Consider the following 15,202-nt stretch of genomic DNA (forward strand, 5'->3'; position numbering starts at 1 on the left):
GAAAAGATTTTCTTTTTATTTCTTCATGAGAGACACAGAGAGAGAGAGAGAGACAGAGACACAGGCAGAGGTTGAAGCAGGCTCTGTGCAGGGAGCCTGATGTGGGACTTGATCCCAGATCCCAGGATCATGACCTGAGCTGAAGGCAGATGCTCAACCCCTGAGCCACCCGGGTGCCCCAAATATTTGTCTTTAGATTGTGTTATCTAGAGAGATATATCACATCTGATAATCACCTCAGTACTTACCTCAGTATTTATTTTCCTTATTCAGTGCACTGACTAGCGAAATAGTTAATAGAGGTAGTGATGGTGTGTGTCCTTGTTCTATTCCTGATTTTACAAAAGTGCTAGACTTATGTCAAGTTATGTTTTTCGTTTTTTAAGGGCTCTGGTTCTAGATAGTTTTTGATTCTAAATTAAAAATTTTTAAGGGTTTTGGTCCTAAACAAATCACATGAATTTTTTCATTAATATAGTTTTATGGTTAACATAAACATTAACATATTTTTAAATTCGAGTAAATTTTGTAATTCTGAAATGAACCCAACTTGGTCAGGAGATTTAATCTTTTTATACATTTCTGGATTCAATTTGCTTATATTTTATTCAGAATTTTTTTTTGTTTGTTTATGTACCTTAGTGAGAATGGTCTATAATTTTTCTTTTTATCTTCTTTTTTTCTTTAATATGTATATCAAAGTTATACTAGCCTCATAAAATAAGTTGGGAAATGTTCTCTTTTATTCCATTTGTAAGAGTATAAAAATCAGAATTAGTTTAATTTGGGTTGTCTCTAGTTCTCTTCTCAAATTAGCTTACATTGGAAATGTTTTTAGGAATTTGTCTAATTTTGCTAAGAATTCAAGCCGAATTATCATAAATTTGTCTACAATATTTTCTTATATTTATAATCAGGTTATATCTATAGTGTATGCCTGTAATTTCATACCCAATATTATTATACATCTATTATTTTTTCTTGATCAGTTATGCCAGAAGTTCAACCATTTTTTTTTTTAATTTTTTTTTTTTTTTTTTTTTATGATAGTCACAGAGAGAGAGAGAGAGGCAGAGACACAGGCAGAGGGAGAAGCAGGCTCCATGCACCGGGAGCCCGACGTGGGATTCGATCCCGGGTCTCCAGGATCGCGCCCTGGGCCAAAGACAGGCGCTAAACCGCTGTGCCACCCAGGGATCCCGAAGTTCAACCATTTTAATAGCAAATCCAGGGGTTCTAAAAACCCAGGAACAAAAAATACATCTTGATTTTGCCTATCAAAACTTACTCTTAAGTGCTTGAAAAACTAAGCTTATTAGAGTAAGCTTTTCCAGAATGAGTATGAACTTGCTTAGTGTTACGTATCTAAACTACCATTTTCTTGACTTTTTCAAAACAAGGCAATAGTGATTCAATGTGACAAGGTGTCTTTACAACTAGACAAAGAAATTGTGAGCAACTCTCTGGGGGTAGATCACAAAATGGTCACAAATTCTTTCCATTCTGTGTGTGTGTCCCTTTGTAGTGTGACTTTGCCATTCCTTCTTTGAAGAGTGGAATCTATTTTATAGCCCTCGAGTCTGGGCTTGGTTATGTGGCTTGCTCTGGTCAATGGGGTGTTGGTTATGTGACTTGCTCTGGTCAATGGGACATCAGCAAATGTGATGCAAGCAGAGGCATGAAAATTACTTGCACATGGCAGCCTCCCATCTTACGGTGCTGGGAATTTTTCTGCTATGTTCAGAATGAGCCTGGGGTAGGCTCCCATGACTGTCAAGACAACTGCTAGTTGAAAGAGCGAGGCCAAATCAGACCTTCCAAACTCAGCCAAGCTGCTCCAAACCAGAACCACCCCCATGAATCCACAGAAATATATGAAAGAAGAAAAAGGAGTAGAAGGAAAAGAAGGAGGAGAAGGAGAAGACAAGAGCTTACAGCTACATGTTTAGCTGAACTTCCCTCCTGTACACTTTTATTTTTTTCTATACTTATTTCTCAGGCAGCAATATGGGTGGTGGAACTGTGGATGCCTGATTCATTTACTAGATGTGTCCTCAGGATTGATAGGAACCAAACTGCAAAAGTTGAGGGATGTGTCAATCCATTGTCTGCCTTTGCAAATTACAGGCAGAGTTTGTGAATGTGGAGCAGAATCACTAATCTTAGATTATCTATTTCGAGTCATGACTTCCTACTACAAAGCAGGAGTTTTATGGTAGAAGATCTCTTATCCCCAGAATGGTGACCCAAAAGATATGCTGTAGTTACGCAATTTAAAAAGTTAGGCCTTGGATTCATTCACAAGGCATAAGGGGAAGCCAGTGATCAGATAACTTGTTTCAAGACATACGTGCATATTTTGTAACAGGTCTGAACAATGCATCTGTCTAATTCACTGCATCCAAAGTATCTATTTCCAATTTTCTCAAATTCTCAAGGCCTTACATTAGAATTTGTTTTTATTGAAGTTCACTCTTGCAAGATTGTAATAATCAACAAGTAGAAAATAGGATATTTTGACAAAGGTTAGAGGTTTCCTCTAGAAGCACCTAGTTCTGCTCAGGTTGATAGACAAAAGGTTGTGCTGTCCAGGTCTCTCATTGAGGAGAAAGTAAAAGAAGTTGAAGAGGTCATTCTTGGGGTTTGTCTCTGGCTGCCTTACAGAAGAAACACTATAAAACCTTTATCTCGTTTCTAAACATATCTCTAAATAAGATAACTTACAGAAAGCAGAACCACAGTGGACTAGTTGTTTTCCAAACAGGTTTCCACTTCTAAGTATGGAGCGATAGAAGTATCAGTTGCTTTAGGATATTTCTCATCTAGAATGAGATATCCCAGAGAGTAGAAGAGAGAGAGTCTTGGATAGAATCGACAGCAAACATGCACTCATAAATATATACGTATTCATATCCACTTAGGCCGCTAAAAAGTCAATAATCCTATCACTTTGGTAGTTGAATTAAAATCTCCCATTTCCAAATGTAATATTTAGAAATAACATCAGATGCTCCTCATGATGTAGAGAAATGTGTACTTGGGAGAGGGACCTCCAGGGGCAAAGAAGGCAGCAGCGACAGAAACTCACATCCATGGACCAAGCTTCCAGGGCATCAATATGTTAAGGTTTAGCCATTCGATTGCCCAGAAAGGAGAGAGCACTAGAAATTACTCCTTGTGTTACTGTCGAACGGTGGCCGATCCTTTCGATTCCACGATTAAATGGATCGAGGTGCAGCAAAGAGGGAAAGGGGAGAAGCCCCAAGAAGATTACAGGATAAGGTGTCCTGCTACTTTAACATTATGCATGCCTGGCCCCCTCCAGGTCCCTCCCACTGCCTGAAGCACCTGCTGAAAGCTTGGGGAGCTCAGTTCCAGACGGGCCACCAAGCAGACTGCGCTCTGAGTTTTCAGGTAACCAAGTGTTTGCCGTGCAGAATAGTCTCCTTGGGCACCCACGTCTTCCTCGCAGCGTTCCTGCTGCTGTGGCCTATTTGCTGAGAGTAACCCAGGGTTGGGGCGGGGGGGTACCACAGCGTTGCCAGGCAACGGGGGACAGCGGTCCTGTGAAGAGCCATTTGTCACACTGAAGGGACTGGTTGAGATGCAATAAAGAAATGGTAATTCAGCTTATTTATCAATACAATTACTGACACCTTATTAGGGGTCCATATTTAACCTCCAAATACGTAGTCATATGAGGAAACACGAACACAGACGTTTGCTAAATACTAAGGCATAGGACAGACAGATGGTGTCGGGTTTCTAATCAGCTTTACCGTGAGCTTAAAGTTGCTGCACATGCTGGGATGGGGGCGGGGGGGGGGGGGGAGGCCCAAAGTGCTTTGCCAGCTTTATTTCGGACATCTGCAAGTTAGCTGTGCGCTACAACCTAAGGTGCATGTGTACAGAAAAGTCCATGCAATTCTTTCCCTTGCTAAGTCGATCGTGCTAATTCCCCGGGGCTGGGTGGGTGGCTAGCAACCTGCAATACCGCCTGGCGAAATAGGGTCGCACGAAATATCAGTGCATCTGTGTCGACCTCGGCGTGGGTGCCCGTGGGTATAGCCACGTAGCGCAGGTGCGTGGGTGTATGACTATGTAAGTGGTTGCTCTGCTTCTCAAGTGCCCCACAGGACAGTGAGCAAAAAAAAGAGTATTTTTCCTCCCGACGGGGTGCCTCAAAATGCTGTTTGCTTTGAGAAGCTCAACAGGGTGTGTTGTCCAGGGCTCAGGGTCCTCGGGCTTGGGGTGAAGTTACGTTGCAAAGGGGGAGGCAGGTTGTCCTTGACCCTTTTTTTTGTGTTTGCTCCCCAGCCCCCAGCGGCCCCCCATGTGTGCACCCTCGCCAAGGCCGCCTGCGGTGTGGCCCGGGCGTGAGGACGGCTGCGCGCCTTGCGGGCCATGGAGCATCCCCGGGGCACCTGAGGCACCTGCTGCGGGGCGCGGCGGGCGGGCGCGGGGGGAGCGTGCGCGGCTGTGACCATGCGGCGCCCGGCTCGGGCCCTGGGCCCCCGCCCCCTGACCCGCGTCCCCGAAGCTCTGCTCTTCGCGTCTTTCGCTGCCATCTCCCTGGCCGCCCCTCAGGGTCTCTTCCCCAGGCTGGAGAACGTGGGCGCTTTCAAGAGCCTGACCCTTGTGCCCCCCCAAGCGACCTGTGGGCGAAGCACGTTTTGTCACCCCTCTGCCGCCGCCGAGGGCCTCGGGCTCTGCACCCAGCGCCTCTGCATCCAGGATTGCCCCCACAGATCCTCCCCTCCCGTCTACACCGCCCTGCTCCCCGCGGGCCTGCGCAGCTGCATCACCCTGGACAAGCACGACCTGTGTCCCGCCTGCCAGAGCAACGCCACCAGTTTCATCTTTGGAAATCAGCAGGATTGCTTTTCCTCTCCTCCTTCTCCAAGGCTGGAGGCATCCTTTACCTTAGCCGTGTGGCTGAAACCCGAGCAAGAAGGTGTAATGTAAGTAGGAGAGTGAGTGTAAGCTTTCCTGGGGTCCTGCACAATCCCTAGTAGTGAAGATCATTGCCACTTGACCCCTACACCAGCAGTGGAGGCTAACTCTGGAATTCAGGAACATCAACGCCTATGGTAGTCTTCCCATTTGGGTTTACAATCCAAACCTTCCCCCCCCACCCCCCCACCCCGCCCTGAATTTAGAATTTTTTCCCCCTCCTTTTCATAGGCGAGTGAGCCCTCAGAAAAGAATTTGTTAAAATAGCTTCATTGCAGGCAGGCATGTTTCCACGTCTCATTTATTTTCCAGCCGGTGGGTGAAAACTTTGGTCTTAGCCCTCAGAGGCTCAGCCAGGCTCACTGTGGGTTTTAAGGTGGAAGGGGCAAGTAGTACAAATAATTGGTATTTTCTAAGTTCTGATCTAGGTTTTTATAACCAGCCTGCTCCTGCCAGAGTATGAAAATTTAACCAGGCATAGCAGCTCTCCAAGGGCTTAGGGTTGTGTTTTATTCATCCTTATTTTCCCAGGAAGAGATGTTCGACTCATGGAAGATGCCCAATAATAGGAGTTGAATAAATGAATAATCCCCTAACACTGAAAAGATACAGCTTTTGGCCTTTTACCTTGTGGTGCCTTCTGTTAGGGAATATATAGGTAAGCGTAAGCGATTCCCCAAAGCTTCCATGCCATTGATACCAGTAGAAATGCCTTTGGTGAGTTTGGACTGGGGCTTCCTTAACATTGTTTTATGTTAGTTTATGTGATTACCTGTTTTTCATTCTGTAATAGTTTCTAAAACTGACCTCTAACGTGTTTTCCCTAAGTGTTTAGAGCCAATCTGGAGATTTGAATAAGTAAGGAAGTTTTGAGGCATTTTTTGCTTATCTTTTGTCTTCCTGTAGGGCTTTTGGCTCTTCCCCTTGTGACAGTTTCTTTGTTTGAGAGTGTTGGCCAAATAGCTAAAAACTTGTGAAACAAACCAGAAAAGTCTTATAATCTCATAAGCAAATATGACTTAAATGTCTTTGGTGTTTAGTTTTCATTTGCCAAGTGAAAGTTGGCATTTTTCTTCATTTGGAGTGAAAATGATCACAAACCATTATCTCTATTTCTGTATCTCCCCCAAAAGCAAACCTTGTTTTTTTACTGTTTGAAATGTCAGTAAATCCAACCTACTCAGTTTATGTAAAGAGTACCCAAAGAGTCTTAAAAAATTGTCTGCTGACAAATATGGCTAGGGAAAATTATTTTTTCCCAAGTTTTTCCCCACGGGATATGTCTCTACCAAATTCTTCTTCTATTGGTATCATTTTGTATAAATAAGACAGAGGGGTATTGATAGAGGCAGTGGCACATGGTTTACGGTCTGGAGACTTCCATGCATCAAGGTCGTTTCCATTCTCAAAACTAAAATAACTATGGGAATTGGGGGAATTTCGGGGTGTTTGCAGTAGATAAGTAAAACAAACAAAGCATGGATTATCCAATTATTGTTTATCCAGGAGCAGAATAAATCCAGTTCCTAAATATTTTGCTACCTGCCTTCCTCTCACATTCATTATCTACCAAAGCAAGTATGTTTACAAGCAAACAAAATAGCAAGGAAGATAATCAATAACATATTAAGAAATGCATTTTCAGTAAGCTTGGGAAAATAAGCCTGCATTTGGCAAATACATTCTTGAGTAATGGTCAAATTTTAACTTGTTGATTTAAACTCAAGAAAAAGGAGTAGAGACAAACTCTTCTTAGGTTGTTTGAAACCTGGAGACCTGGAGGCAGGGGGTTAAGAGAACTCTTTCATCCCAGTGATTTACAAAAATCCACCCACCCACTGAAGGGTTAAAAACATCACAGTAGAATTTCTATAAAGCTGTGTTTCTACTTTATGTGAAAACTTTATGTCAACTAAACCTATTTGCCGATGTTAAAAATACCTTCGTTTTCATATGTTATCAATTTTATTTTGCCAAAAAAATTGTATAGAATATAGAAAAATAGTGACAGTGAAATACTATTAAGTGTTCTCCAATCTTACTTTCACCTCTCAACTCCAGGTAAGAATACATGCCAGTGAGAAGGAATCATTTGTGGAAAGTGTGACCTTTAAGGAAAGTTTTAAAACATCTTTAGCAATATTTCCGGGTTGAGCCATTCTTACCCTTGTTTCTTTGACATTTCCTCTTTAAAAAAAAAATAATTATTTTTTCATGAGAGACACAGCGAGAGGTGGAGACATAGGCAGAGGGAGAAGCAGGCTCCCCGCAGGGAGCCTGAGGCAGGACTTGATCCCAGGACTCTGGGATCATGACCTGAACCAAAGGCAGATGCTCAACCATTGAACCACCCAGGTGCCCTGACACTTCCTCTTTTTTTTTTTTTTAATTTTTATTTATGATAGTCACAGAGAGACAGAGAGAGAGAGAGAGAGAGGCAGAGACACAGGCAGAGGGAGAAGCAGGCTCCATGCCCCGGGAGCCCAACGTGGGATTCGATCCCGGGTCTCCAGGATCGCGCCCTGGGCCAAAGGCAGGCGCCAAACCGCTGCGCCACTCAGGGATCCCCCACTTCCTCTTTTTGATTTGGTCTTTGACTCATCAGATTTTCAGGGTCCACTCTGTACCTGGCTCTGCTCCTGTTCTCAGAAAACTCATGAGCTAATGGGAAGACAGATGGTGCCTTTAATAAGGCAGCATAGTGTGTTAAAATAATACCAAGGAGGCCCCCCCTTCCCTGCACCAGAGAAGAGTTCTAAGATCAGGCTTAGTCCTGGAGATGCCTGAGCTGAGTAGGAGGCAACTGGGTGAAGAAAGGGACCCAAATTCTTCCAGGACATGATGAAATTCTCCTGCCTCGGAGGGGACACCTTGTTGAGTTCTTGTCTGTGGGATGCAGGTTGATGAGCATCTTTAAGAGCTAGTTATTTGGGGAGATGTTAAGGGCCAATGTCAGTGATATTTGTCTTCAAATAGCAGACCTTTGGGAATAAGCCACCCAGGAGGCTACTAGCAAGTGTTCATCATATTCTTTCTTCTGCTAAGAAGTTGAATTGTTAACACGAAATGTGATAGAGAGGAATGTGGCTTAAGTTCGTATCTGTTTCTGCTCAGTGGGTACAGAGTGACCCGAAATATACAATCCTATAATTACCACAAGCTAGTTTATATGAAATATGAATTAACACAGAAAATAAGCATTTACAAAAACACTTTTTGTCCCTTTAAAGGGATGGGGAAAGTGTGTGACTATGATGAGGATAGAAGTGATTTTTCAAATAATTTGATAATTGGCCTGACATAAGACCTAGATAATTTCTGGACATTCTTCTATTCTATCAAAATATTATTTCATAATATTTTATGGTCTTTAGAAGACTGTATGACCTTTCATCCAAGATCATTAATGTCATCCCAGTGCCTCAGTTGGGCTGTGTGGCCATGGAGAGCTCTTACAGACATTGGCTTTGCATTCTGGCCTGTTGAGGAGGAAGTAAGTCGAGATTGCAGTTGTCCATTCTCCATTTCATCATGGGAATTCAATAGAGCGATTCTGACTTCAGGGCTAGCACTTTAGAGTCTTCTATGGATGCTAAATTCTCTTTACATAAAAAAAAAAAAAAAAAAAAAAAAGATTTGCGCGGGTGACTCAATCCTCAAGCAGGATGTAGTGACTTGTCTTCCTATAAAAGAAATAGCAGAAGACTAATGAACCAATAGGCTAAATGTTGGTTTTGCCGGATGATTCAACCACTTTCGTTTCCATCATGAATCTCTAATAAAGGGTGTTGAGGTTTTGGGGAATATATTGTAAATAAGAATTCTATTTTTTAATTGAAATAAAAGGGCTTCTTAATTGGAGTAACACTTGCTCTGGATATAATGGCATTCAGGCACTTCTGCAGCGGGCACCCCTCTGAGTGGGGTTCAGGGTTATTTTCACACCACTGTAACTGCACAATGCCTTAGCATGTCTTTTGGTTGGATGCTGACCTTTTCTCTCTCTTGGTTGCTTCCTAAGGTGTGTTATAGAAAAGACGGCGGATGGGCAGATTGTGTTCAAACTTACAATATCCGAGAAAGAGACCATATTTTATTATCGCACAGTAAATGGTTTGCAGCCTCCAATAAAAGTAATGACACTGGGGAGAATTCTTGTGAAGAAATGGATTCATCTTAGTGTGCAGGTGAGTAAAATAAAAAATATTTAACATTTGGTTAAACACAAGGATCCATCTTCCTTTCTTTCCTTTAAATGGCGTCTTCCCACAAGCTCAGAAGCAGTCCTTGTAGATTTCATTTATGTGTAAATGACAACTAAAGAAAAATAACATTTAAATGACCTAATGATGTATCTCTTGATATGCTAGCGTTTCCCCCCCACCTCAGAATTGCTGGGAGAACTCCCACTGAAGCTTGGGACAATGCTCTTTGGGGTAATAACATCCTCAGGAAAGTTTTGTTTTACTTGGTTAGTATATTTTGTTAAAAACTGTGGCAGGGCTCTTTCAGTGACTGGGGCTGATTATACTAGTTATGGCAGCCTCAACCCCCCCCTCCCCCACCTGGTTTTTACAGCTGTCTTTTGCAGATTGCATCTGATGATGTGAATAAAATTTGGCTGTTGCATTAAAATGCTGACCTTAGAACTAATGAACTTTACACTTCAGACACTCAGAAAGTGTTATATGATTACTTTAGTTGTCAGCCACAGTTTGTTTTAGCCTCAGAAGCTGTTAACGGCTGAGATAACTGTGAGAAATCTGGTATTTTGCAGTTCCTGGGAATGGAGACAGCGTTTAGCCTTTCTCCAATTCAGGGTACCCAGGGCAGCCAAAAGCCACCCTTGCCTTTCATACCAGAGGTCCAATGTACGACAGTCCCCATCCCACGTGCTCATAGGAGTAGCTGGAGTGCTTCATGCAAACCCCATTCACACTAGAGGACAATTGCACCCCTATTCTTGTTCTGGGAATAATCTTTGATTTCTCACATTGGTTCTGCAACCTGAAGCAGTTTGGAAGTAGACCTCCTTTGAGGGCTTTGAGAATTGTTAATTGGGCTTTAAAGCTTATTTCAGCACAGATATCGTTCTTGAGGATTTAGAGACACTTTGTACAGGTCTGTGTTTTGCCTGGTTGTAACTGAAATACTGCTATGTCTTTGCATAGTCCATTAAAAGCCTTAGGAAAAAAATTTAAATATAAATACAGAGAGGTAGCAATGATGGATTTCTATAGGAAGGTATTGACAGAGGAATATCCAGTCAGTGTGTTTTGCTTTATCTACTCAGCTTCTACTTAGGATATGAGTTTATCAAATGCAGTTGGCAGTGAGCTGCATCTCCATAGCACTAGGTTTGAAAGGACCCACAAAAGGGTTAAGTCATGTCTGGTTTTAAGGCCCTGTGTATAGCACACGATGGGTTCAATCCGGTTGTACTTACCTCTCATTTTCCACTGGTTACAGATAGGGGCCTAATTTGTTCTGTATCTTGAAATTGTTCATTCCACTCACTGGCCAGTGGAACAGAGTTAGGTTATCATGTTAAAAATATGGAGCTAGAAACTGTTGAAGAAAGGGAATCTGCAGAAGATGTCACATAGATAATGTTTGTTGCATATTTTTGTATCAACAATGATAAAAAAATGTTTTTTACTTGTCGTTATTTTGCCTTATCTGTGAAACCGTGCCATGTTTTGGCAGGCGGTAGTACATTAAAAGCTTTACAAAAGAAAGTTTAAAATCCAAATGTGAAAAGGTAACTATGACTGAATTACTCTCGTGGGAGTAAAATGCTCTTAGAGTGCCTATTGAAATCAGCATTATCATTTCAATACATGTCAAATATGAGTCATTTCCTAGTTTAGGCAAAAATTTCTTTATAAATCTTTAAATCTTCCCCTTCTTTCAAGAAAAGGTTAAAGTACTTATGATTTAATGAGACTGCTTTATTTCATATCTGTTGGGCTATCAAAAGAAAACTTGTCCTTTCCAATTTGTGTACTACTCTTTAAAATTTATTTTTACATAAAATTTTTTCCCATTCTACATTTTGAGTTAAAACTACAGAACAATTATAAAACATTGGAAAACCGTCGAGATCGGTCATTTGTTCACCTCGCATTTCTTGTTGCATTTGGAGACACCAGCATTATGAGAATCTGGATACATTGAAGGAAAATTAGTGATCACTTATTCTAAATTGGAGATCTGCATAGGGTTCCTTTAGATTGGACACCAGTCTGAATACATTGGAGATACTATGAAATTTATAATAAATTCATGTTATAGATGTTTAAAAAGGAATGTGCTAAAGGTTGCTATAAAGTCATGGAAAGGACAAGGGATTGGATGTAGGGATAATTTATTCAGGTAATGATACTCTGCGGTCTTAACAAAACCATTTGACTTAGTTTCCTTACTAATGTAATAGGAGGTTTGGACTAGGTGACAAAAGGAGGCTTCCTTGAATTCCCTCTCAATTCCCATAAAAACATAAGTGGAGTGTGGGGCGAGGCACAGTTGAAGTTTAGAAATCTCCTCTGAGTTTTGTAGGGTTGTCTAGATGGTAAGTGACAGAGCCAGCTCCGTGAGCTGATCATCAGGCTTGGGCTTTTTTTTTTTTTTTTCAAGATTTTTATTTATTTATTCATGAGAGTCATGGAGAGAGAGGCAGAGACACAGGCAGACAGAGAAGCAGGCTTCCATGCAGGGAGCCCGATGTGAGACTCCATCCTGGAATTCTGGGATCATGCCCCGAGCCTAAGGCAGACACTCAATCTCTGAGCCACCCAGACATCCCTGGGCTTGTGCTTTTTTTCTGCTTGCCCATGCTCTCTGATATTCATCCAGGAACACTTTTTGGTAGATTTTCTGGCCAAGATATGGACAGTTGCTGTTTGTAACTCACTATATAACTGCAAAGAATATATGTTGATATAAAATGCAATATACTCTTGCATTATTATATCGTACATCCAAATTCTGTTTGACTTGGGGATTAGAGACTTCCATCATGCTGGACATAGGATAGGGCACATAATTGATAATCTGGTTTAGTCTCATTTCAAATTGCAAGTCTAATTAATGTGTATGCATATTTTTACTCATCCTCCAATATGGCCACAAATCAATGAGTTTGTATGGGGTGTGCATGCATGTACATGTGTGTTGTATGCGTAAAGATAAAACATACCTTTACTCATAAAATTGGCTCAGAAACCAGAATATAAGTTACAAAGGGCTAGTGACTTAAAATTAATTAACAGATCTAACCTCATACCTTACCTCAGTTCACTCAGTATCAGCTTTCCATCAGTAAAATCAGAATTTTAATTTCCCCAAATTCAGAAAAAAGAGATGAGTTTTAAATAATTAAATCTCTGAGCAAAAATGATGCCAGGAAGAGCCAGACATACTGAACATTGGCGGTCTAGTTTCTTAAACAAAAGATGCCTGATGTTATAGTAATGGATCTAACAGCTTTTATTCAAGAACTAGCATTTTTGAAGCTTCAACCTGTTGGAAAATGATTAGTTTTTAAATTAATATTCATTCAGGGACTTGAATCTGACACGATTGCCAATTTAAATTTCACTTTGGGGTTTAATATATTGGCTATTTCAAATTATATCAAGCTGAAATTCGTTATGTCATATTTTTTGTACTAAAACTGGAAAAAATCAATTCAGACTTTTTATTACCAAATGGGGAACACTGATAACATTAGCAGATTTTTTAAAGCTTGGTTTTCATATTGAATCACCACGTGCTTATAGTTATCGTAAGAGATCTCTTCTGATTTTCCTTCTTAAAAAAGGTTTTGAAATACATAAAAGAATTTTACTTCAGGAGTTTGTTATGGGATGGGAGGTAGAACAACTTGGAAACATATTCACATTTAGTTGCCTATTATTTAAAAGTCAAGCTCATATGAGTGAAACCACTCATATGGGGAATATAAGAAATAGGGAAAGGGATTATAAGGGAAAGAAGGGAAAACGAGTGGTAAAAATTAGAGAGGGAGACAAACCGTGAGAGACTCCTAAATCTGAGAAACAAAGAGTTTCAGAAGGGGAGGGAGGATGGGGTGGCTGGGTGACAGACACTGAGGAGGGCACCTGACGGGATGAGCACTGGGTGTTATACTATATGTTGGCAAATTGAACTTCAATAAAGAAAATAAAGGAAAAAATAAATAAAAGTTAAAGCTCAGACTTTCTTATGGAAAGACTATTTTCCCTTAAGCAGTTCTACATGGTGTATAGGACAAAGAGCACAAGTGAATCATTAGTAGAGTAACCTTGGAGTAATTATGCTGAAATACAGTAAAACAATTTATAATTTGATACTGACATAGTAATGCTACCATGGGAGTAAGACATGGGTTAGCAGTGGGGCTGTGTGCATTTTCTATGCTCTTTTGAAGGCCTCTTGAGACACTGACTGTTGAAGAGCCAGAGATGGTTCTAGCCATGGTGAGGTGAAAAAGAGCAGTTCTATTCTAATACAACGAAGGAAAGAATGTACGATAGATCGAGTTCTAGGAATCAATAGATGAAGAATAGGGGTTTCATAATCACAGTTTGTTCATGAAATATGTTCTTTTGATTTATGTATTCAATCTGAAAAAGGAAAACTATTGATAGTTCTGAAGAAAAAGAAAATGCAATTTAACCAATACCTGCTGGAATAGATAAACCAAGTCTCTCAATTAATCTCTGGAATATATGCCCATGTGCGCACTCTATAAAGGTACTCCATGTCTCTATTGATTGAGGGAACATAGAATGTCCATGCGACCTGATGGAAGCTTTCTCATTCAGTTCAGTTAGCTCTGTGTGCTGGGATCCTCATGGGAACACTACCCCAACTCTCACTCCAAGAGAATCTCAATCCATATTGTTTAATACTTTCTGTTGCTTTTAACTCTAACTACTGGTATGTATGGGTGCAGGTGTCAAACATTGTTAGTTATATCTAGCCACTGAACATCACCCAAGTTAGTTGACTAGTTTTAGTTATAAAAAACTGATTAAATATCAATAAAATTTACTGAATCACATTTCAGAATTAATTAAAAATGCTGATAATAGTAGCTGCCATTACTGAGCACTGGTTATGTATACCATATAAAACATGGCATAGGCTTAAATTTCAAATGCAAATAATAGTTCTGTGTCATCGGCTTATATTATCTCTATTTCAGAGATGAGAAAAATGACCCCTAGGTAGGTTAAGTTAGATTTACAGCGTAGATTTATGGTCACCAGTTTTTCTGACCATTAGCTAAAATTAAAAAAAAAAAAAAAGGAATTGCAGTGAACCTAGATCACTATAATGATCCAAGGAATAAAGTTATTTGAATCCCTTTACCCAAAACACCAAGAACTGAAGATGTATCTGTAAAATAAATATAAATTATTTTTCTGTATCTCAGTACATATTTGTAATGTAAATATTTGTAATGTTTCACATATTGGCATAATTTGTACAGATAACTAAAATCAATATATTTTACAACTACATCCCTCACTGAGACAAATGGCTTACATGTACAACAGAGTATAATTTTATATAAAATTCTGCTCAGTATGTTCCTGGTTTGTGTCAGTCAGGAACAACTATAGTGGGTTAAAGGAGGAGTATCCCACTTAACCCATCCTGATCACCTGATCCATGCATATAGAACCAAGACACATTTTGATGCAATAGTAATGAGGAGGATTCTCCCCAGTTGATGATGGAGAGAGGTAAAACCATCCAGGTAAAAATTATTCTGTGTTTTCGCACATGACTTTCAAATACAACATTTAGACAGAAGGCAAGGCTTTAATTTTTGACATTTTACTTCAATTGTGCAACCCTCAGGAAAATCATGTAACTCCTTGAAACGTTAGATACCTATTGCAAATTTAGAACAAAGATGAACCCAGCCCATTTGGTTTACACCATAAATGTGAACACGTGTAAAGACAATGATGTCTGATAAACCACTTTATCATCTGCTATGATAGCTTACAGTCTGTTAGGAGAAAAAGACAATCAAATAATCATACCGATGAAAGCAAAATTATAACTGTGATATGTGCTATGGGATCATACGAAGGACAATTTGATCAAATCACTGAAGCCAAGGAAGGCTTACTTGAAGAAATTATATTAGACATGTGTATTAGTTTTCTAGGTCTGCCCTAAAAAAACACGTCACCAACTGGGTAGTTTAAAACAACAGAAATGTATTCTC

At 40.3% G+C, this 15,202-nt stretch overlaps 1 protein-coding gene across 1 annotated transcript in view; it reads left to right on the top strand.

Moving 5' to 3' along the window:
• The first annotated feature begins 4,485 nt into the window (after positions 1-4,485).
• Positions 4,486-15,202, top strand: part of USH2A (usherin) — a 693,391-nt gene continuing 682,674 nt past the window's right edge. Inside the window, exons 1-2 of the mRNA XM_077886665.1 lie at positions 4,486-4,961; positions 8,975-9,140. Coding sequence (XP_077742791.1) covers positions 4,486-4,961; positions 8,975-9,140 — 642 coding nt within the window. The remainder of the gene's footprint in view (positions 4,962-8,974; positions 9,141-15,202) is intronic.

Source organism: Canis aureus, chromosome 38 (genome assembly GCF_053574225.1).
Source record: "Canis aureus isolate CA01 chromosome 38, VMU_Caureus_v.1.0, whole genome shotgun sequence".
NCBI classification, from domain to species: domain Eukaryota; kingdom Metazoa; phylum Chordata; class Mammalia; order Carnivora; family Canidae; genus Canis; species Canis aureus.